General features: G+C 43.3%; 1 protein-coding gene across 6 annotated transcripts in view; it reads left to right on the top strand.

Moving 5' to 3' along the window:
- Positions 1 to 24,616, top strand: part of ZNF423 (zinc finger protein 423) — a 282,454-nt gene extending 257,838 nt beyond the window's left edge. For all 6 annotated transcript variants that reach the window (XM_058034263.1, XM_058034265.1, XM_058034261.1 and 3 more), the window contains 3 exons: positions 1,132 to 1,263; positions 2,857 to 2,972; positions 23,981 to 24,616. In XM_058034263.1, coding sequence (XP_057890246.1) covers positions 1,132 to 1,263; positions 2,857 to 2,972; positions 23,981 to 24,010 — 278 coding nt within the window. In that variant the 3' untranslated portion in view covers positions 24,011 to 24,616. The remainder of the gene's footprint in view (positions 1 to 1,131; positions 1,264 to 2,856; positions 2,973 to 23,980) is intronic.
- Positions 24,617 to 25,003: the final 387 nt, after the last annotated feature.

Below are 25,003 nucleotides of genomic sequence, written 5' to 3'. Positions count from 1 at the left end.
CTAATTTGAAGCAACTGTAAGTAAAGACCGTGCTCATGAGGGCTCACATTATTTGTAAGAGCCAAATGTATTTGGCAAGGATTAGTTAATGGGGTAATGTAGCAATTTCTTAGCAATCTTGGAACTAAAAATTAATAATCATTGATATTTGAGGATGTAAAAATAAAGGTGAGTGTAGAACAAAAGAAAGAATTTATTTAGTTTTTAAAATGTGTTTTCAGGAGAAGCTCATGAGCTGCCACAGTGAAGGAAAGAACCATTTTTAGGGAGTTATTTGCAGAAACCAGGCACAGTATTAAAACCCTTTAGGTAGTTTCTTTAGGTAGTTTTTATAAACCACATGCTATGTTTTCTAAAATTCTGCAACTCCCTCCCTCCCTTCTCTTAAGAAAACCAAAGCATTGTTTAGTTTTATGTGTGAAAATTGCTTTAACATGACTTCAGTTTCTCAAAAAAAAAGCTCAACTGTACCCAGAACCACAAACTTCAGTAAATAGAGAAGCATATTTTCTTGCAAAAGTGGTAGACTTAACCGAGGGTAATAATTATTGCTATTTCACTGAGTTCAGTTAGAATATAGACACAGCTAAAATGGGGTCTGGGTATTCAATACTTAAGATATATGACAAGGAAAATCCACAATCAAATTACATTAAAATACTTTCAGGTGGTTTCTCTACACCTTGTAAAAAGCCAAGATATAAAAAAAATTTACACTGACACTGCTCTCAGCTCCTGCTATTCTCCAACACTTCCTTGCTCTCCTGTATGTTTGCAGTGTACTCTGAGGCGAAGACATCACTTCAGCCCTCTGTCAGTCTGGTGCCTGAATCCACACTATTAAAGTGCTTTTAAATGCTGTTTGACTCTTTAATCCCCTGCACCCAGGGCAGGGCTGCTGTCCCTTTGTGGCAGGGCTGTTGGGAGCCCTGTGTTGGATGGAGCTCCCAGCACAGCCGGGGTGTGGGGGCTGCAGCCCTGAGCTCCAGCAGCCCCTCCTGCTCTGGGGCTGGGGGTCCTGGGGCTCCTGGGGGCCCTGTGCCCAGCACAGGCCTTCCCCACCGGCTGCTGCTGCCTCCCCGACGCTAATCTGCTGTGTCACTAACAAGTTGTATCATTTGAACCTTGCAGAGGAAGGCATCAATCATGAGTGCAAGCTGTGTAACCAGATGTTTGACTCTCCGGCAAAGCTCCTGTGTCACCTGATTGAGCACAGCTTTGAGGGGATGGGAGGCACATTCAAATGCCCTGTTTGTTTCACAGGTAAGACAGGGAGGCCAAGACAAGCCTCAGCGTGCATGGCTAGATCCAGAAATGACACTCAGGGGATTTGTGAAATACTGTATTCCTTTCCCTGGGAAAAAGAAATACTGTGCTTGGAAATGTTCAAATATCCTCTGTCTGAGCTGGGGCTCGCTCTGCTGAGCAGCTCTGTGGCATCTGACACCAAGCAGCACTGCCACATGCAGCAGGCTCTCCATGGCCCCCACGCCTCCAAACATTTACATTTTGCCTGGTGACTCACAGGTGCTGTGTGTTTGCAAGGGCAGGATTTGCAAGGGATGGACCTGCTCTTGCAAGCCCTAATTCACCTGAGAAGGACTCTTTAAAGGCCAGGTGGTTCATGGTCTGCTTATAGTGCTGAGTAAATGGGAGTAAATGTTTGATAAGACCAAATTGTACAACTCTATGGTTTTGCCAGCTGCTGTCTCAGAGTTTTTTTTTTAATCCAGTTTTCTTACAGCGGTACATTTCTAAATTCTGTCTGAGAACCTGCTAGGTATTCCTTCTCTGTAGATCATTTAAGCTGTCTTATCGGTGCAAATGATCACGGGTGAGTCTTGCTTTTCCAGGATCTGCAGGGTGCATGCTAAAGGCTGCCTTTTATACTCTCTTCAACACAGTAGTTATCATCTGCATTTCCGATCTGTTTGAGAGATAAGGATGGTGTAGGTGTCACTGTGGGCCTGTTGTCAGTAAAGGGGCATGGCAGCACCTGCTATTGCTTTAACTTGGGTGGGAATAAGGTGACCCTACATTCTTTAGGGTTTGACCCACCATTTGAGAAACTGCTTTTTGTGTGAGCTTGGAGTTAATATATCCTTTCTGAAATGTGCTGTAAAAAATTGTGGATGCATTTGTTAAATTCTGCTGAAGAAGCCATTTTCACATACAGATGACCATTCATGTAAAGTGACACAAAAATTAAATCAGATATAGATATATTTTTTTACCAGCTAAAGCTGTGGTTCAATATATTCCGCTTCAAAATTTCCCTCAGTAAAATCAGAATAATTGTCAATCCAGAATCATAATGCAGATGCTGTGATATTTGTGATGTTAAACAATAATATTTTTCTTTTATACTAAATAGACAACCTATTTAAAAGATCTAAAAATTGTGGCAAGCCTGCCCTTTCAGATTCACATTTCTGCCAGAAATGCTGTTCCGGGCCACGTATCTTCCAGACCAGCCATCAATGCTTCTCCTGGCCCAGTTGTCCTGCATTAAAAATGCATCTGATGCACCTGCCATGGGCACAGGGCTCCCCATGGGAGCAGTGACGTCCTCTCTTTGGTCTGAAGGCTGAGTTCTTCCAGTTACCTGGACAGTGTCAGCTTTATGTGAAATATCAAAAATCCATACAGGATGTAAAGTCTGTTAAAAGTAAGCTGACTGTCAGCCTGGAGACTCTAAATTGAGTACTTGTAAGGAAATTCTGCTGAACCAAGTGTATCAGCACTTCTCTGGCAGATATCCCTGGACCTTTTACAGTTGCAGAGACTCTGAAGTGCAGTTTGAGACGCGGTGCCTTATATGAAGCAATCTCAACTAACAGTACTGTGTTGTTTCAGTTTTTGTACAGGCAAACAAACTGCAGCAGCACATCTTTGCAGTGCACGGGCAGGAAGACAAAATTTATGACTGTTCCCAGTGCCCACAGAAGTTCTTCTTTCAAACAGAGCTTCAGGTATGTTTACAACAGGAGTAAAAACAAAGCTAAAGCTGTTGATTTCTCTGTGCAATTGTCACCCTTGTGCAGCATTTAGAAAAGGTGCCTAACCTTGGTATGGTCTCTTCTGCCCTTAAACAGTCTCTCAGTCTCCTCTTACCTCCTTGGGTGCCTGGAGGAGAAAAAGGTCTCTGAGCATGGCTGGAATAAATAAATAAATAAGACAAGACAGATATAATGATTTATGAGTATTTCTCTTGACAGTAGTGTTGCTACATCCTTACATGTCTACGTCAAACACCTTGTAAATAATTTCTTTTCCTCCATTAATAATTTAGGGACTGATTAACATACAAAGACTAAGCAAATGGTAGCTGCCCCATCCCCTTCCCTGCTGCTAAATCATAAGTAAAGGAATTTTCCCTGCTGAGTATGAGACAGCGTGGGTGCATCTCGACATGATGCTCAGGCAGAGGCTCCTCCCAGGCAGCAGCACATTGCCAGGCTGGGCCCTGCACCCCAGGCCTCCCACACCACTGTCCCTGGCAGCTCTGGGGCTGCAGCCACAGCAGCTGTAGCCTCCACAGAGCCAGAGCTCACACCCATTCCCAGGGGCACAAATCCTTCTGCAGGGGCTGAGCCCTGACCTGGGCATGGTGCTGCAGCCACGCTTGGAGCCCTGGCCCCACCGGCCTCCTTGGAGCAGGGAGGCTGGGGGTAAAACCCCACAATAGCCCTGGTGCTGAACCCACAGACACACTGAGGCTGCTCCATGTGTGTGTGCAGGGCTCCTCTTGGGCAGTGGAGCCCAGAGCCTGCCCTGGCACAGAGGTGCCCACCCTGGCTGCCTCCTCACACCCGTCTCACCTGAGCAGCATGGTCACCAACACCACCCCTCCCATCCCCCGGGAAAGGCAATCTTTTTATAGAATGGTACCATATGCCTCATTTAAATGTATTAGCTTTATAAACCACGATTTACTTAAACTTTGGAGGGTTTTTATTTATCTTGCTGAATTCCCAAGCTGCTGCCTCTTGTGTTGTGCTGTCATGCTGTGGAAGGATGGCTGATCTTTTCACTTTGTTGATTTTATATTTTTTTTCTCCCAGGGGATCCCGCCTTTCCCTTGTTCTAGCGACCTGATTTGCATAAGTGTACAAAAGTTTTAACTATACCTTGTTAATATTTTAATAAAGTCAGCAGATTTTGGGTTTGTGTGTTCTCACTATGAACGTTTTATGAAGGCAGCAGTGGCTTGCAAAGACAGCTTTGATTTTTTTTCCTCCCATATCTCCCTAAAAGTGGCGTTTGGTCAAAATGCCAGCACAATTAAAATGGGAACACTGGCTTCCTAGGCCACTGCATTAACCTTTAGAATCAGATGATCAAATAAAGAGAACCTGGTTAAATTATAGTCTAAGCAGCCTATTTTTTGCAATTACAGATTTTAATTACATAGTGTTTCAATTCTGAAGTTTTGTGCATTGCACAATTGCTGCAAATGTCAGCTTTAATCATATAAATTAGGATTGTAATTTTTCAGTTTTTATGCAGGATTTTTCTGCACTCAAAATTTTTCTGCTTATAATAATGCATAATAATTACATGAGCAGTTTTGAATTATGTTGGCTACATGAAAATGCAATACTTAGCTGCACAGTTTTAGTCTTTATTTCAGTAGTGACTCAGAAATGTGTGTTTACTTTATGCCAGGGAATTTACTAATGCAAATATTGGAGCCAAGGCGGACACAAAATGTGTGTATAAATCAGTTAGAAATGTGTCAGACTTTTGAACCAGTTTGCCTTGGCATGATTATCTCATTAGTTTCTGGTGTGTAAGCTGCCTGCTCTAAATTCCTCAAACGTCGGTTATATTTTTGTTGAGTAATGAAGATTTAGTATTATTTTAGTGAACCAGTTGTTCAGCTGCTACTTGGGGTTAAATCTGCATAAACCTTTCTGTGTCTTTAACTGTGCAATTATCTTATGTGGGCAAATCAGCCTCCATCAAGGGGTTCTGCTTGATGGATTTGACTGTTCAGCTCTGAACTTGCTTTCCTACTGGCATGAAATAACTGGTATCAAAACCTGAACCTACGCACTGTTTTCTTTCTTTGTATTTTCAAGTGAAACCACTGAAAATACACTTTAAAAGATTGAGCATTCAACTATTTCAAGAAGAAATTCAGAGTGGGGTGCTTGTAGAAAAGCAGGAAAAACAAGGAAGGTGGGGAAAATGACAGGCAGCAAAGGGAAAAGGTAACTTTTAGAGATGTTACAGACTGGCATGGACTAGCCTTGCTGATTTTTGAACATTTCTTTTAAACAATGTGTGTGCCATGTGATGAAAAACTGTAAATGCTGCTGTAAATATACCTCTAGTGGCTGGTGCAGATACTTCTTTGGTAGCTTAATGCTCTGGAAGTGTTCAAACCCTCTTTGTGCTGCTGACCCTAGTAGTTGTATTTTAATATAGGTTTTTGTTTTGAAGTTTACACCATCTGATGGAGCTGTAAAACCAAGGCTTAGGAACGCTCCAAGGAACTGAACATGCTTTATAAATGGTGGGAATTTTGGTGAGAATCTGGAGCAATGAGTCAGTGATGTTACTTTGATGATATTACCACAAGAAAAGAAAACAAAATGCTACTTAACTGCTTACATTATCTCACTGGAAGTAAGGAAGGAAAACATGGGAAGGTTAAGCATGAAACACAAAGGAAATAGTATGTGTGATAACCCCACACACCCTTAGGGCAGAAGAGGAAAGGCTGGCAGCTCTGTGTTTTTCACATCCTCACTTTGTACAATTGACAGCTATGAATATCATGAAATTCTCCTGGAAAAAGGGTGAATTTATAGCTCATATATAAAACACCAAGGCTATGACATTTCATTCCCCCTACTGAAACATGCTCACTGAAACAAGTGTAGAGGTGCAGGGTTGGGGTTTCCTCACATGTAGGGCAGAAGGAGCCCTTTCAGACAGATCCCCATCTCAGGAACTGTGCTGGGGGCTGCTAGCCCAGCTCCTCAGAGGCAGCTGGAGCCATGGGCACTTGGACATGGCAGACGAGCTTGCTCTTTGACAAGTGAAATTTTAATTTTTGCTGTTTAAAATGTAGCAGGGAACCCTGCCCGCCCCAAAGACGGGTCAGAAATGGGGACACACAATGGGTGCTGGGAGTTATATTTGTGGTGTGATTCACAGCAAGGAGAGATCCCTCCTCAGGTGTTTGCATCGAGAATTGTACTAAGCAAATTGTGACTGAGCAGTGGTTTTCAGAGAAAACTTGAGAAGGATTTTTGTATGCACTCTTTTGCCACACTGCTTTTCCAAGGAGCCATCACATAACCGGTGAAGTATTTGTATTTAAAGGATTAATTCCTGCTGTTTGCTTGTGTACTGTTAATCACACTGTTTACTCCTAAATGATTACAATTGATGAAAACTAAGGCAAGGGATGTAATAAACAATGGCAAATAATCCAGGTACCAAGGGAGCAGGGTACCTGCCAGGTCGTTCCTAGCACAGGTGTTCAGGTGTTTTATTGCCTGATATGAATAAAGGGCTTTCTTTTCTGCTCAGATTTGGAGATATGTCAAACCACTAAATTAAGAGAGTTTCACTGGAGGAATGTGCTGTCATTTGAAATGCCCAGTTTTTTAAAAGTACACATATCAAAAGGAACTACTATGGCTCATTGGCTAGCACTGTGGTCTGTCTCCCCTCTCTTTTTATTTCATGTGAAAAGCTGGCAATTTTCATATATCCATAAACAGGAACGAGCTGCTGCACAGAAATTGCACTCATTATATTAATAATGATTTACCATGAATGTCCTCCAGGGGCTTGATTTGGTCCACATCAAAGTCCTTGGGATTCTTTCTGCTGATTACAGCAGATCAAGCCCTAAGCAGGTTTTCTCTTTTTAACTCTGCTTTTAATATCAGCTTGATGTTAGATGTGCCACATCAGACCACAGGGCTGTGAGGACATAGAGGGCTGTGACCTGCCCAGGTGAGGAGACAGCACAGCAAACTGCCCTGTGCTCTGATGTGACCCAGTGGGGGACACACGGGAGCTGCTCTGTGCCTGTGCTGGCCTTCCTGGGAGGGGGCAGTGGGGAGCCACATGTGCAGCTGCTCATGCCAGTGGTCCCTGGGGCCATCTGGGTGCAGCAGGGTCCCTGAGGCACAGAGGGGAACCAGAGCCCCTTGGCTTGGCTGTGATCCCCCCGCCTGCAGGCGAGTCTGCAGGGCTGTGTCCAAGGGCTCCCTTCACCACCACTGGAGCACTGAAGAAAGACTCCAGCAATTTCGAGTCTGTACCCAGCCATATCTCCAGCTTCTATTTGAAAAAATGGACTTTAGCTACTTTCTGGGGGCATAAGAATACTTACTTAAGTAGAAGTAAAATTTTTCTTTCAACCAGCCTTGTGCTTGCAGCAGTGCAGAATCTCAGTGCTTCTGTGCCCCAGTGTCCATTCAGGCAGTGAGAGAAAGACAATTCCATGGTGTCTTGAGGAAGTTGCAGAAAATGTTTCTCCTTGAGAGTGTGTGGATGGCAGGACAAATGGGACCTGAAATGTGGCTCTATCTCAAGGCAGTGCTTTCATTTGATGTAACTTGGTGTATTTCAGGACTTAGTGTGGGTTAGATGGCAAACACCAAGAGCTTCTTACTAAAACATACCACAATATCTTTTTAAATTTCACAGAAAGCACACACAAAATCATATGTGGAATAAATTTTCTGCAAGCAACATCCTTTTTTTTCTTTTAAAACAGATTTTTATCTTTGCATTTTGTATTTTAATAGCCTTTTAAAAACCTGTTAGCTATTTCTCCTTCTTTTATACTTTTATTTTTTAATCTTTAAATTTTTTTAATGTCATCCATTCTTTAAAATTGTGAAAATGACTAGTCAGTTATCCTAGCAGATTTGGCTAGCGTTTCTTAAAAAATGTTGCTGTGGTGCTTGGAGTATTGTTAAATTTTAATTATTAGTAGTTACAAAGCTAATAAATTACAAGACTACCAAAATCTATTCCAGCCATATTGCTGGGTTTCATTCAGACACAGTCAGATAATTATAACTAACAATAATTAAAAATTAAAAGTGCTGTAGGCACATACCCATCATGTTGAGTCTGCCTGCCTGAACGTTCTTTATGGACTGCAAAACCACAAGTTTTATCTGTGATCTGTTTTCACAGTAGGGAACAGTTTTTACCTATAAGGTCTCTGGTTTTCAATGTGTGTGTTTAAATTCAGAGGAGGAGGAGGAGGAATATATGGCTGTTTGAAACTTTAGAGTTAGGAATAGGCTCTGGTAAGGACCAAAGCTAAGAAAATCCATTGCAGACTATGTGGGGCTGGTGCTGGGTGTGCAGCAGCTGCAGCTGGGGCTCTGTGCAGGGAATGCCAGAGGTTTCCTGGGCCTGACATCCACAGAGGTCAATGTAAGAGCAGGGGCTGCTCATGCTCACACACTCCTGTGTGGTTTGTCAGGCAGCACCTTCTTCCCTGCACACAGGCAGGGGGTGTTTGCTGGGGCTGCTGGGACAGTAATGGAATCCAGGCCACGTGGCCTCTTTGTGTGGCCACCTCTGCTGCAACAAAGGAGGGTGCAGAAAGCTTGAATTGCCCTGTGTGTGGGTAGTGCCAGGGTGTAACGTTTTCATTTGGACAGATGGTTCTGATCAATATATCGCTGCATCTTTATCCTGTCTGAGGTCTCTTCAGTGAGAGGCACAAAGATCTCTCACCTGAGATGAAGATATGTCTGGCACTGGAGCAGCACGGCCCATAACAAAAGCCCCTCCTTCACTTCTTAAACGTTAGGGCCATTCTGTGGCTGGCCCTGGCTAGCAAAGTGCACACAACTTCACATTAACATGTGCAGAAAACCCAGCAGCCGTGCAGAGTGGAGGAAAGAGCAGGGAGCCAGGTGAAAGGCATCGTTTTAGCCATTAATGCACTTAAGCGCACCCAAGTGTCAACATGTGTGATCAAGTGTAAGGAGGCATGTCGCTGCAATGTGGCAGGGCTGGCACACACACGGGGCTTCCTCCAGCAGAGATGGCACTTGGAGCTGCTGCTCAGGCTGCCCAGCTAAACCCGTCGTTGCCTGTCATCTATGCCCTAGGGCAAGGGTCCAACCAACTTTTGCGCAGGCACCATGCCATCCCAACAGATGGGCAGGAGTGTAAGCCGCCAAGAGACAATGTATATGCATCAATTGTGCTTATTGAAAGCACAATTCCTGGCTGGAAATGTTCAAATGTCTATCTATTTTGAGATAAGATGCCTTTAGTTAATGGGTAGGGAAATGCAGCTTAGCTTTGAATGAATTCCTTTATATACCTTACAAAATATAATGGAGATGTGGAAGTGTAAGATGTGGTGATTATGGGGAGATCTGTTAAAGGTCTGTTGTGACACAGAATCCTCCTTGAAAGTGACTCAATGTGCCAAGGTGCTATTTGCCTCTGAGTACCAGAGACCAAATTTTGTAGGTGCTGCACATAACTGTACACATCTCTGGCTCAATACATAGTGATATGCAAGGAGCCAGCCTTTTGCACTGGCAGGTTTTCCTTTGCACACAGGTGTACAAGCTCACCTCCCCTCTTAGTGGTGGAAACAATTTTACTTTTTGGGGCAATGAGGGTGATACATTAATCCAGAACAAAGCTAGACTAGTTTACATATCTCACAAAAGAAATTTGTTTTCCATGTGACTAAAAGAGAGGAAAATCATATAATATGCTTTTATATTTGACAGCATTGCTGCCCACCAGAAAGGATAAATTATGGAAGCATCCAGAGAGGAGTCTGTATGCACACATTAAAGGGTGTTCCTTTCGCCTACTTGTTAGCTTTATTCAATTAAGACTTGTTAGTGTTTGTGAAAGATGTGCTTTGAAGACCCTTCTGAATATACAATTTGATATTCATAAGGATCCAGGCATACTAGATGTAAATAAATAAAGCAGGAATGTTGTACTTCCAGATCCATTAATGCATTCCCCTCCTCATGGCAGCAGAGCACATGGGCTGTGTTAAACATCCATCCTGACCAAAAGGAGGAAGCACAGGAGAAGAAATGAGAAATGGATTTTCTTTCAGAAAGACCAGATTGCACTCTCTGGTCTGGCAATAACAATTACTAATGACATTTAGAGAGAAATTAAGGATGAGAAATGCAAGTTGGCATTTCAGCAGTGCCAGTCAGTAACATTGCATCAGAGCTCACAGGAGAGATGAGAAAAAGTTTAGGGATGGAAAATTAATTTTGTTATGTCAACAATTAACAAATACCTTTTCTTCATTCTTTACCACACTATCACAAATTACCACTGTGATAGTATTTAGCAGCTCCTCAGCTGAATGAAAATTTCAGCACTTTAAAATCCGTATTTCTAGAGTCAAAAGCACATGTTTATGTTTTGCTGTGGTTTGTTGAACAATGAATGATAGAAAGAGGTTCAGACTGACCAGGGAGGGAGAGCTCCAGGATGTGTATAGCAAGAAAATTCTGTGGATTTTCTCTGCAGATCTCTGTGGTTCTTATAACCATGAATGAATTAAGTTTATCAGCACATTTTCTGAGGGTTTTTTTTTCTGTTTTGTAAATTTGGAAAGGCAAGGTTGAATAATATACCCTGTTCCATGCTGGACAATTTTGGAGGAGCCAGACATAAAGCCTGGAAACCTCAGTGCTTTTATTCCAAAGACCTTCACGTGTTCACAAGGTGACATCCCTGTCCCCACAGGAGGGTGGTAGGAAGCCCTGCTTCCTGCTGCTGTGTGGAGAGGCTGGAGCACAGGGGCCATAAGCTGTGAGCACAGGGGCTGTGAGCGTGGCCATGGCACAGCTGGCTGTGCAGGAGCAGTGTCCTCAGGGACAGCACAAGCGGCCACCCCTGCCTGGCCCTGCCGCGCTGGGTAGCACGTGCCTTTGTAAGCAGGGCAGAGCCCTTAAAATAGAAACAGAACGCTTGTGTAACATGTAGACAAATAATTCATTTTTCCTTTTGTTTTCTCTCTGAAATGTCTCGTCAGAGATTTTCTTTGCTGGTGGGAAGAGATGTCTGATCCAGCCCCTTTGATTTTCCCCTGCTGTAGTGGCTGCTGTGGAGCATAGTTTGGGGTCTGAGCATAGACTAGCTCCGTTGCCTCCTGTAAGTGTCGCTAGCATCCAGAGGAACTGACTGTTTTTCAAAGCAAGAGGGATGCTGCACTGGAAAGGGCAGAGTATAAGCATTATTTAAAGAAAATACTGGAGCTTGATCAGCCTCAGTTTTAAGGAGCTCATCGAGGGTGCTGTACAGCATCCTTTTAAAAGTTCAGTCTCTTCGTTTGCTTAGAAAGACTGAAGTGGGGATGCTTGTCCAGACATAACAGTATATGCCTGAGTGTTTTCACAAGAAATGTCTAGATCATTAAATATAATAGGTCTCAGCTGCAGTTTTGATCACTGAAGCATGCACACAATTCATCACAGCAAATTAGGTACGTCTTTGTAACTTATCTTTCTGCAATTTGCTGGCACTTCTAGAGAGCTGAAACTTATATTGGATGTGCTGCAGAAGCCATTTCAGATAAAATATTCTGTGTTTATTGTTGGAGAACAAGGATTCCCTAATAACAAAAACATGGAGCAGTGTGTTTCTGCTCCTGCATCTTGCAGAACCAGCAGTAGTACCAGCAGAGATCCCCAGCCACATTCATTATTTATATATTTCAGTGAATTTCTTGTCTGCAGTAAAAGAGATATAAGCTTCAACATCAGTCTGTGCCAAATTCTATGCTACAGCCCATTCAGAAACCTGAGGCAGCCGTGGTTCTCAATCATTACACAGCCCATTTATCTGATTGGAGTTTTGTCCTCTCTGCCTTGCAGAAATGTTGCATGTTCTTTAAAAGCCAAGTTTGACCTTTGGAAAGAAAAGGCATTTGCTATTTTAATTTTAGGGGTTTTTTTTTAGAGAGAACCTGAGCCTACTTAAATGGAAATTGGCATTGAAAAGCAGCAGAGTTATTGAAAAGCATTTACTTTATTACTAGAAGAGAACAGACGCTAGTGGACTCAAAAATTACATTTCAATGGACTCATCAGTTTCAGTCACTAGTTAGTCTATGAACAGATGGATATATTTGTAGCAGTTAGCATGAATTTATGCCCTGGAATTTTACATTTGCCCTAAGAGCACTGCTATCTTAGTTGTTGCCTTGAAGGGTTTGGAGATTCATTTTATTTTTCGGAAGAAAGACATGTTTGTTTCTAATTGCAGAGATTTCTTACATCATAGAAATCGCCTTGGCTTTCAGAAATATGAATGATATATAGCTTCTGTGTAAGGAAAATGTTGTAAAAGAATCCCCAGTACGGCTGCTGCAGAAAAAATAAACATCTCAGCCTAAACCTAGATAAACCCCTGTGGACTGAGAAAATAATTTTCAATAACCAGATATTTTTAACTCTGTGTATCAAGGTAGTAATCACAGTCACCTGTATTTGCATCTAGGGTCTGCCACAGTCTAATTGCTTGTCTCTTTCCACACCCGCCCCACTAAATTTTAAGGCTTCTGGTTAACTGAGCAATGCATTAAGCACTCCATCTCCAAAACAGAAAGAAATATTGCCCTAGCCTCTACCATGTGGCATCTTTAGGTTTCAGGGATTTCGTTTAAATCTGAAATTTATGTCCAGGAGAAATAAATTATTAGATTGTAAAAGCAGCTGGGAAGGGAGTAAATATAGTCTCTTTTGTCCTCTATATCATTTCCCCAGGAAGATAATAAATGTGTGGCAAGCGTCTTGTGTTTCCTCTGTCATACAAATGTTGTGTGTGTGCTGTATTTCAGATGTGAAGCTTAGACTCCAGACAGGAAATCCTGGAGTGATACTATACTGCTGTTGCCTACTTCTGTGGTGCTGGTGGAGGCCCCATCACTTTTACTGCTTAGAAGGAATTTGAAAAATAAATTCATGAAGAAATTTAAAAGCCCTTGTGTGTACCCCTGATTTCCAGAGTAAGAGATTTAGGGTGTAATCCTAGGGTTTATCTCCTCAGCCAGTGGAAGGCAGCAGGAGCAGCAGCCCTGGCTGCTGCAGAGAGTTGAGGATAGGGGTCCTGCCCTGTGACCCCATCCCAAGGGCCAATTTTCCCAGGGGGATTTTAAAGACTGTAAGAGAAACTCCTATTAATTCCTCCCTGCCTTACCTGTTCTCATTCTTCTGTGAGGTCAGATACATGGAGCAAGCATGATGAGTGGCCAGGAAAAAGATTGGGTCTGAGAACAGCAAAAGGATAAGGGATTGTTAGAAAGTCAGTGATCTACTGGCTTTTCTGCCCCTGGCTGTGTGTATAGGGCTGTCACTGCCTGCACCTCCATGCTGCTGTCAGGAAGGCTGTCAGTATTCTCAGTCCAGCCCAGGGATCTGAAAACAAGCCTGGAGCAGCCTTGCTGTTTGCTTGTTCTGTTGTTCCTTCCAGAGAAGTACATTCAGTCATATACCGTTGTTTGCCTAATTATACCCTGCTTTAACATTGTATTTTGAGAGTAGTTTTATACCTCCCTTTGACCAGAGGAGAAAGGAAAAACCAATTCAGAATACAGCTTCTTTTCATGTTGTGCCTGTTCTGCTTATGTAAAATGAGAAGGGGTGGGAGTGTTTGATGCAGGTTTGGGTGCATGTGTGCAATGACCCGACCCGGGCAGTAATCACCAATGTTCCCTTCATGTTAATGGAATAACTTATGAGATACTAAACTGTCTATCCTCAGTGAGGTGATGGGGCTTTGTTGGAAAAATCTGGATGATAGAGTGAGATGGTATGTGCTGATGGGATCAGTGTAGAGACAGCTCATGGCTCTGTGCAAGGTCAGCTTGGGTTCAGCGAGGCTCTGTCACCCCAGCTCTGCATGAGCCAGACCAGATTTGGCAGCAGCAGTCCTGAGCTTATCACTCAGCTGTGCTCGAGCTGATGCACTGCAGAGTGTGCTGTGTGTCTTGTGTGCCACATCCTGGGAAGGCAGTATGGACACCCAGAGGTCACCTCCATGCAGAGCCTGTCCCCACACCCCCATTGCTTTGGCTTTGCACCAAGCAGGAATGGCCAATGCAGTGCCCACACTGTGCCAGCCCTGGGGGACAGCTCCTGCCTGACTACCCAGCCTCCTCATTTGTTTCTGCTGCACAGTTAAACCTGAATAAATTGCCATGGGCATTGAGGTTTGGCTGTGTATGGCATATCTGTCATCTGTGTGTTACATTATTGTGTCTCCAAAAGGAGCAGTGAGGTTGTTTAAAACATATTTACTTCTGAAAAATGTGTCCTCCTCCTTTGGGGCTGGCACATGCTCTTAGTCTTTGCATGAAATCAGGATTGTTTAAGATGTGGCATCTTGCTGTTTAAAAAGCAGATTTTCCTGAGACCAGTGACACTTGTAATGGAGTAGCAATGGCTGGAGAATCCCATTTAACCCAGTTGTTTTGCACACATACCATAGCAATGCTGCCTTCCTGGTTTGTCTTGTGATGTCTTTGAGGAAAAGGCTCATGTTGGTGATGTTTTGTCCCCTCTTTTACTTACAAGAACAAATTGGGCATGGCTCTTTCACACTCCAGCTCCTCCAGGGTTAATTCCTTGTGGCAGTGGGCAAAGCACAGGTCTGTCTGCAGATTTCTGCTCTGCTGGTAGTATCTACACTAAAGGGGCAGCATGTAAAGCACTTCTTTAACTATGGCCTTGCTATTTTATAGCAGAGCTACTTGCATTGGAGGATTTTTATTCCCCTTTTGAAATTAGAAACCAGCAATAACAACCATTATGTCCAAGGCAACAGGTCACTGACCAGCTGTTTTGTCAGCACCAGCAGTGTGTGGGTGCCATGTGACAGCAATATTTATCTGCCCCTAAGAAACGTGTATCCATAACACAAGGCAATACAATTTGTCAGATCAGTATTCCATTAGAGGGAATTTTACTTAGTTGCTGCTTCTTAAAGGAATGAGTGGTCAAAGGGCTGTGGTCCTACTGCAGGCAGGTGCTGCTTGTGTCAAGTCTGGCTGTCCACACTTGCTTATTTGGCCCAAGGAACTTGGATCAGCTGCAGCTCCCATCATTCAGTGGAGGATGTTGCCTAAGTTATGAATGTGAGACCTGCCCTTGTTAATTTGCATTAAAATTCACAGTTAAGACAGAAATTGTTATATACCTGTCCTTAATACCAGGAATACCTAGCTGGTGCCAAGGGGAAAAACAACAAAAAGTAATCAGATGTTCAGTGACCCTTGCCATACCAGAGAGCAGCAGAGCAAGTTTTATGTTCAACTTTCAATTTCCTGGCTTTTGTTGATTTATATTCCCATGGAAACAGTCCCTCAGTGAAGCTTTGCACTATGCATTCTAACTTCTAAAGGTGTTGTGTAAAGTGTTTCACTTTTGCTCTAAGTATTTTCCCCATGTCCTGTAATAAAGACCCAATCAGGAAATCATTTGGTGTTTAGAGGAGTCACACCATGTTCCACAATGATGATTCCAGCCCTCACAGAAGTGAACAATTAACTGGCTTATGCAATATGACTTACCTTAGATCAAGGAGGGATTAATGAGATCAGATTTGGATTGGTTTCTAAGAAATCAACAATTTCATGCTTTTAGAGGAAAACCTAAGAAAGATTCCTGTAAAATGGTTTACCTCTTGAAAATTATTTTGAAACATTGCTTCCCTGAGTGTAGGACCTGTAAGTAGATTGGAAACAGGTCAGCACTGGGGTGTGCATTGGGGTTTTTGGTGTAGCAGGGGCAAAGGAGTGTCCCTGTGGGCAGGAGATGCTTCCTCTGGTTACTGAAGCTGAGGTTTGAAAACAGACTGGAGGTGGGTGTTTGCATTGTCAAGGACAGCTTTGGAGGGTCACTTCAAAGCTGGGCACAGGCATGCTGGGTTTGTGACACATCATGGAGGAGCAGGGGTGGCCGTGACTCCAGTGGCTGTGGGACCAGCTTCCCAGGAAAACATGGACTGACCAAGCCCAGGTGAAAGAAGCAACACTGTCAGCGGAGCAAAAAAATCCTGCAAACCATTTTCTGCTCTTGGGATCAGAAATGGCTCTGGAATCCAGTCAGGGAGTAACAGTGGGGCTGAGGAAGGAGTGAAGGTATTCTAAAAATATTATGGTTTCATGCGCTTCTGACAACAGTAATTTGTCCCTCTCACTTTATATTTAGGAAGTGTAAGGTTCTTCCCTCGGCTTATTTTTGATCTTGTGCATGGCATACTGGAGACTACAAGGATGCTGATAAATTTGCATTTCTGAGTGAAATTCTCAGGAGTGTGTGGTCCCTCAGGACAGGTATTATTAGCTCCTTGTTTTCATTGGGTGCCTCAGTGAATCACGGTATGTTTACAGCTAGTTTCTCTAACAGAAGACTCTGGTTATCTCTTAATAATGTATTCCTCGGTGTTTTTTATTTCCAAAGTGCTGTGGTAAGGAGATTTTCCCAAAGGCTTCAGTTTGCTTTTGTGCTTCAGTATTTTACCCAGTGTTTTTGAAAGAAACATAGAGACTTATTGGTGAGGCATTTAATAGAATACAGGAGGCTATGCCAGGCTTAGGCTGTGCTTGGAGTTCACTTGCATTAGGCTCAACTAGGTTTCTTCTGAGTTTTAGAGAAGAATAGAGATGGCAGATCTAGAAGACTGATGATACAAAATTATTAGTCTCAAGTGGAAAGGGGAAGGCATGTTAGGTGAGTTTTCAAAGTCTGATTAGGACTAAACAATCTGAATTAGAAGAGAAATTAAATTCATAAATCGTCTAGTAAGTCTTAGTGGATATGAGGAAGCTGGCACTGGGAAAAATAACTCCAAGAAAGGTATTTGTATAGAAAGGTAATTTTTCAAACCAGAATAACCAAGAAACGCCTATCAAAATCCAAGAATGGGTTGAAATGGGCAGAAGCAATGTGGTCAGGAGCACACTGAGGCTGGGCGGGACGCGGGGCTCGGCCAGCCCTGCACACCCACACCTGCAGCTGTGGAGGAAAAAGAGTGACTGAGAAAAGGCATCAGCATCCAGGCAGTCACGTGTGGAACGGCTTTGCCCCACTGTAAATGTTATGAATTCCCAACCTTCCCTTGGACGGCAGATGAGGTGCCAGGTCCTGAGCACTGGAGGAGCCGGGTGGGTTTCTGGAGGGCTGAGGGGGTCCCTCAGGTGAGCAGGCACTGAGGGAGGCTCCTCATCCTCCCTGGTGGGTACAGAAACCCCTGGAGAGGCTCAGTCCCGGCACAGATGAGTGGATGAGCGTTTGTGTGTCCCAGCACCAGTGAAAGGTGCATTTACCCCTGGAGTAATCACGTGCAAGCATCAGAGTAACTCAGAGGCAGCTATTTCCATTGGAAACGGGCAACTTCGCTTTTCAGCAGACACCAAACCTCCAGGCATATTTTCTTAGACACTCAAAATGATTTTTTTTTCCCGGTTCAATAACTTGTAAAGGACAGCTTTCTACTTGCATTTGTTGAAGTGCCATCTCAAAGTGTGCTGACACAGGGACTGACTGACGAATGGCAAGTTATCAGATGCTCAGAGATGAAGGCAGCCGTAACACAGGCAGCCGGTGCCTTTCACAAAGGATGTGCCACCTTTCGTTTGCCTCTACCTCCATTTCAAGGGACCCTTCAAATAAAGAAGGGACATGTGAACCTGTCTTGCCTGACAATTTTTTTTTTTATTGCATACCATGATAACTTGGAGTTCACTTGTTACAAGCATTTTATGTAGTGGGTGAAATACCAAGGGAAAGGAAAGAAGTAATATTGTGCTGCCTGAAAAACTATGATCTAAACATATAAATGTCACTGCATAAGTTACCTGAAACAACTGGAAGGGCAATTAACACCTGGTTTTATGGGAAACATTGGTTACCACTATCAGTTTTAATGAAGTGTATTAACTAAATTGTGTTCTGAGTATTCATTCAGCCCTGTTTATGGCACACTCTTGAGTACATTTACTGTTTGTCAGAAGTGCAAACTAGTGAACATATGAGGCTTTAAGACAGGCCATCTGTTAGTCTTAGACCCTTGGATAATTGTCAAACAGTTCTAAAAATAAGCACATACAAACTGCAAGGGGGTGCAAAGGTGATTTTTCTTTAGAGTCTGATAGGAAAAGGAAAGTAGAAACCAGAAATTAAAATTAAAAATAAACACTTTACCCTGTAAAGCAAGCTTGCTCTCCTTCCTTTCTTTTCCACTTTCTCTTTCCTTTCCCACCCTCCTCCTTCAGTGTGACTTTTTTTTTTTTTTTTTTTTTTCCCTTCTTGCTCTTCTGGGTCATGGCATCCCTTGAATGCCTCTCCAGTTTAGGATTAGAGCAGCACCAATTTAAGGCTCACAGCTTTCTGTAGAGAGCATAATCTCCAATGGTTAAAGCACAGGTCATCTTGTGTCCTCTGCCTAAAGTAATCCTTTTATAAAGTCAACGCATAAAGATTTTTATCTTTATGGATTGCTGTTAAAAGGAAATAGTACCTGTGCACATACATGTGTATGCTTATGGATATGTAATGAGCAATAACAGCTGAGAGATTTATTTTTGGACCAGTATGAATTCAAAAGATGCAAAACACTGAAAAAAGATTGATGCAGATGGTATTTCATAAATATTTAGACACTCTAGCTTCTGTTTGTAGCAATTTGGAGGTTTTGTTGTGTCTTTTTTTATATATATGTTCAAATGTGAGACAAACCTTTGCTTCAAGTCAATGCCTGAATCTGAGGTTTAGTTTTTGTCTGGCAAGCTGTGCATGTTGGCAGTCAGTGGAGGCATCACTTCTCTTGTTTCCCTGCTCAGTAAAGGGAAAAGGAGAGGGAATGGGGAGGAGGAGACACACAGACCCAGTGGTTCCCAGCCATGACCCCAATCTCTGGGCTTAGGATCCGACAGTGAAGGGGTGATAGAAGCCTGACCAGAGGTGGGGAGAGGCAGAAAGAAACTATCTGGGCTCTTACCTGGGTCTGGAGGCCACCCCACACCCTGAGGAAAAAATATTTGGATTAATGGTCACCCAATGGCTAATTACCAGTTCATTTTCATGTTGGCCAATTGTCACATGAATCTATTATCTCCATAATTGTTATTGAAATTATTTTAGGAATGGTTTCTGTTCATTTCAGTGGCATTTGGAAGGGGGGAGAGGCTTTGTAGCCTTTCATCAGAGTCCCAGTCTCTGTGTAACACTGCATAAGGCTTATGAATTTTACCTGGGAGTGGGGTATCACCAGCCTTGTTAGGCCATTTCTTAACCTTGCTATAACATATGGTCTTTTAGGGGTATGTGCTCATGCACATAGACAGTGTATTTGTAAATGGCTGATAGAAAATGTCTAAATCCATAACAGATGCACAATGGCACTGTAGACTGGATGTGTTATGGCCCCAAACCATTATCACACCCCTCACAGTTGCATTTTATTTTTTTCACCTGCTCCTGTGTAGTACACCTGTGACTTGTTGGCAGTGAGTGTTGTTGCAGGGTGGGAGATTCCCAGCTTGACTGCCTGGCTTGGAGCTTCGCTCCATCATGTGCTGCTTTTTGTGTGTTTTTTCTCTCGATCTTTATATAGCTTGTAAGAGTTCTTTGAACTGTTGTAAGTGATCATCTTTCAAGCCTGATGCTTTCCTTCTTGACACAGAGCTCTGAAAATGGAGATTGTCATGCCAGTGTTTTCATATTCATGCATGTAAAAAAACAGAGAAATATTCATTGTGGATGTCCTGCACAAATGGCTTGATCTGCATCCAGAGGGCAGGCAGGGGGTGTCTCCAGGGAAGATCTGGAGAACAATCAATATCTACATGGACAATAATTAACCATTCTTTGAAATCTTTTTATTTCCTGCAAAACCCATCAGCCAGTTCCTTGATCACAGACACTTCCATAAATGGTTCATTTGAGGATTGTGCAGCCAGTAGAAAATTCCACTTAAACACTGCAACAGCCCCGAGACTTGGGGTAGTTGTATTTTTCCCACTGACATAGCTAATGGAATTGCTATCCATTTTGCATGATTATTAAGAAAAGAAGAGATTTTCCAACCTTATCCTATAAATAAGCTGTGACTTACTTGATCTTGACAGGTGACTTAGTGCTGCTGTAGAGTTTTCCAGCTGCAATAATGTCTCAGAATGATGTATTCAGTGGGGTATCAGCTGTGAGCTGTGCAGAAACCAGGGGGTCTAACAGGAGCTGGGAAGAACCATTTTTCCTGTTCAGCTTCCAAATGATGTCGTGCCTCCTGCTGGCCCCAGACGGGCACGTGTATGGATGGCCTTGGAGCTGCTAGGCATGTGCACACACACAGGAGTGTTCCTGGAGGGCCTGCATTTTTGTGGCTGCTCTGTTTTCCTCTGGAAACCACCATTAAGGCTTTTTTATTTTTAACTATAATTTCTGGAGTTGAAAAATCACACCTGAGCTGTTTTCAGCCAGCCCACCCTCCTGCTGGAAAGGTGGGTGAAGTTTCCTTAGGCTGCTTAGGTAGCAGCATTCCTGTAGTATCACATGTTTCCAAGCACTTGCTTCCTTCTGGTCTTTATGATTTCCTTCTGCTGCTTGGAACAGCCCAGTGGCTCCACTGGGGTCAAAACTGTTCCTGTGCACAGGGCATTCTTAATACTTGATTTTCAATTACTCCAAAAGTCTGATCAGCCAAGAGAATTTTCTGTGTCTGGGCACACAAAAAAGTGCCTAACAAAGGTACTTGAAAAACCATGGATCAAATATAGCAAACACACATGTGAGAGAAGAGACATAAGCCCTGAATGGGTGAGATGCTTTCTGACATCTACAAAGCGCAATTCTAATGAGCTGCAGATGCTCAGGGCACAAGGAGTAGAAGCAAGAAGATAAGAAATTACAATTACTAGTAATAGGAGACAAGTTTTTTGGAAGGCATGTTTTGAAATACATTTTAGTATGTGAGAAACCTATATGGGTTGCAGAGGATACAGAGAGGTTCTCATGGTACTTTCAAACACACACAGTAGTGGTTATTTAACCTTTACCCAGTGTTCACTGGTGCCTGGGTGTGCAGGACTTGGCATTTGTGCCGTGGCTTGAGCAGGATGTGCTCAGAAAGGCAGGGGAAGGATGCAGAGCACACAGGCATCGTGTCCATAGGCATTACAGACCTGTTTGTGAGGCTCTGTGTAAAACCTGGCTCTGTCTATTAACTGCATGGTCCAGGCACTAGCCAGCATATTGACTGTCATTAATGCATACCTGGGGAATAAATGGTACATTCCTAAGATACTAAGACAAAATAAAGATTTGCATGTGAAAAATGTAATTTTATAACTCCTAGCCCTATGGCACAGGCTGATTTCTCAGCTCCTGCCTGACCCATCTCTAAATGGCTGCAGTATTTGAGTACCATCTGTTTGTTCCTTTGACAAATTCTGATCCCAAACCCAGTGTATTTCTTGTATTGGGAATGTTCAGAACATGTTATTAGCTGATGTTTGAGGAGGGAGGGCTCCCAATGAAAGCTTCATTATCAGATTTAGAGCCACATACCATTCCTTTATTGACCTGCCTGGTGTAATCAATGCAGCAGCCACACAAGTTTGAAATCATGTTCCCTGACTGTAGGCTGTGCGTCATGCATCCAGTGCTGATTGTGCATTATCTTTTAAATGACACTGCCTAACTAAGTATGGATTTGTCTACCACGAATAGCCCTTTCAATTTGAAGATGGTAAACCTTTTGGGTTTTTTATTGATATTCAGGATGACCTAAAAATAGAACCATAATGAAGTGCACAAGGAATGGCCATTGTTAAAATGCTGAGGAGTGTGTGAGCACAGAGGAGCCTGTGTATTCTTTCACATTTTCATGCTTCCCCAGCTAGGTTTAGTGGGCAAGCTTCTTGTCAGTGCTGCTATTGTGTGTGCAGGGCTCCATCCATCCTCCTCCATAAAGTCATTGTTAGACTTGAGAATAACACCCAGCACTGCAAAGGTCACTCCTTCTTAAGGCCAGGAAAATTTCCATGTATATCAAAGGAAAGATCTATTGAATTTTGTGTTTGGTGGTGTTAAATTGTCTAAAAGCAAAGCAGTTCCAGCCGTCAATTCGCTAATTTCTGATTTGTGGTTCGGCATATTCAGTGTCAGGGGTGTCTGAGAGGGCCGGTGCTATGCTGACCAGGGACTTAATGATTTCCCAGCTGGGATTTCGTTCGCAGGGGCTCCATCCGTGCTGCTGCCCCGCTCCCGCCGCCCGGGAGCTCCGGCCGTGGTTCGGAGCTCCGGCCGTGGTTCGGAGCTCCGGCCGTGGTTCAGAGCTGCGGCCGTGGTTCAGAGCTCCGGCCGTGGTTCAGAGCTCCGGCCGTGGTTCGGAGCTCCGGCCGTGGTTCGGAGCTCCGGCCGTGGTTCAGAGCTGCGGCCGTGGTTCGGGAGCTCCGGCCGTGGCTCGGGAGCTCCGGCCGTGGTTCGGGAGCTCCGGCCGTGGTTCAGAGCTCCGGCGGTGGTTCAGAGCTGCGGCCGTGGTTCGGAGCTCCGGCCGTGGTTCAGAGCTCCGGCCGTGGCTCGGGAGCTCCGGCCGTGGTTCGGAGCTCCGGCCGTGGCTCGGAGCTCAGCAGCGCTTGTGACACCTGGCGGTCACGGCCTGGGAGTGCCACAAGCGGGCCAAGCCGCTCCGCTCTGCCGCAAACGGGGTCACCGCCGCCGGCCCGCACCGCCCGCCGCCTACCAGCTCCTTCCACGGGCGATCTCCATCAGGGAGATGTCATCTCTGGATAAAGCATGTAAAAGCGCATGATTGCTCTTTTATCCTGATCACGATGTGATCAGCTGTGGAATAGCTTAGAAGGACCAGATGATTTATGAAAAGTTAAAATATCTTACTTTATTTTAAAGCTTCATCACTGTAAATAAATAATTAGATTCAAAATTCATTTTGTGTTTAAAAACTTATTCTTCAAGCTGGCGGACTTGCCCGGCTCTGTTATTAGGCAGATGGAGACTAGGGAAATTGCTTAGGCTTGAAATAGCACAAATGAATTTTTATATTTGGGGATGCTGGGGACTCAGCTCAAGAAAACCTCACCATGAACCACTTCTCTAGTTTCTCAAATAATTGGACAATCATACAAATAAAGCTAGGCTTATGTGTAAGACTGGGGTTTTGTCAGAACACAAAATGTGGGTGAATCGGTACTGCTCTAAAAATACGCTTCCGAGGTTGGATCCAGGATTTATTGGCTCCTACACAAAATGGCAAGACAGGTCAGCATCCTCTGATGTGAGATACTGTGATGACATTGAGGCTATTACAAATCTACCAAAAGGAAAAAAGGGAACAAAAGAGACTCTAAACTGCTGAAAGAAATGTATAGAGAAAAGTACATTCTTTAAAGAGATTTAACTTCTGGGTTACATGTCCAGCCTTTTTTCTGCTGGGAATATTACCCTGGTGCCTGAGCTGGCAGTTCAGCTGTTATTGCCGAAGTATTTCTTGGACTGAGAAGTGTGTGTCACAATCTGGTGTCTCTTGCTGCCAGTGCTTGCACCCGGTACGAGTGAGAATAAAAGAGTAAAATATGGCAAGGGTTCCCTCACGATTCAGATTTTTATTTTTTTAATTGTTACAGTGAAGGGAATCTCTAAAGGCAGTTTTTTTGCCCATGAAGTTACCATTTTCTTTATATGTATTGAAAGAAGCAAAAAAAAAAAAGGAAACCTTCATGACTATACTTGGCTTGTAGCATTTTTTTTCTAAGTTCATGCCAGCATTAACAGATCTGTCAGAACAAAGCAAATATGTCATATTGGCAGCTGTTACTTATGAGTACTTTTTCTTTATTGCATTTTGTTTTGTAATAATTGAGAAGCTTTTATGTTGAGCTCTGCATAAATGGTACTGAGTGGGAGGGTATGGGCATGCTTTCTATTATTCTGCCCCTCATGCATGTCTCCTTTTTTCGTCTTTCCAGAACCACACATTGAGCCAGCACGCACAGTGAGCCACTGGCACTACAGGACACCTCTCTGCAGAAGACTTGACGGTGGCACAGTGGGGAGGACCATTTGAACATTACATCCAATCAAAGTGTCATTTGCAACCCAGATGTAAAACTCTAATGATTTGGCCATGAGGCGCTGCTATTATAAGCAGCTGGAAATGAATATTAATGGAAGAGATTAAAAGTATTCCATGCTCAGTATTTTTTATTGTCCTGCTTCAGCTAGTGTACTTTAGAGCTTCTGCTTCTGACTGAATTTATAGTGTTAGATAAATCTGCTTTGATGCTGTTGCCCTTTGTTGCTTCTTGTATTATATTGATAGTTAAAGATTAGGTGTGATTTTTTTCTTTTTTGTTAACTGCTTTTTAATTGCAATTTTAGGTAACTGTGCATTGTGATGTGATTGCTTGGCTATTGTCTGAATATTTCTTTTTAATTTTTTAATTAAAGACTAATGCTTTGATTGGATTTGCCAGTTCACCGGACAGTGATTAAAACTATGTAATGAATATAATCGGTTTCAGTGCAACTGGATGGTCTGCTTTATAAATGTGACTTAATCTGATTGCAATAACTAGTACAGTTCAATAAAGGGAATACATGAGCTTAGCGTCAGAGCTTGTCTGTCTGTCAGTGCCCCCTGCATTGCTGCTGCTGCTGGGGTGGCTGAATCTCAGTGATCACTCACCTGATGGCACAGAGCACTCTGCAGCCCAGGAGGAGGGAAAGCAAAAGCCATGGTTCTGTGTCTGGTATTGTGTTTGCTTCTGGATGTGCGTCCCTGGCTCCACGGTAGGTTGACGTGAGGTAAGAACATGTACTATGAAAAGGTATTGCTAGCTTATAATGCTCATTAATATTTTAAAATTTTCAGCAAGAATAGAAGAACCAGACCTATAGCTGCCTTGCCCATATTTCTGTGCTTCTTTGTTTTAATACAAAAAAAATAGTTTCTGCATTGTATACAAATGCGCAGATATTGGATCAGGCCT

Source organism: Melospiza georgiana, chromosome 14 (genome assembly GCF_028018845.1).
Source record: "Melospiza georgiana isolate bMelGeo1 chromosome 14, bMelGeo1.pri, whole genome shotgun sequence".
NCBI lineage: Eukaryota > Metazoa > Chordata > Aves > Passeriformes > Passerellidae > Melospiza > Melospiza georgiana.
The sequence above is the reverse complement of the archived record's forward strand: the minus strand, read 5'-3'. Positions and strand labels throughout refer to the sequence as shown.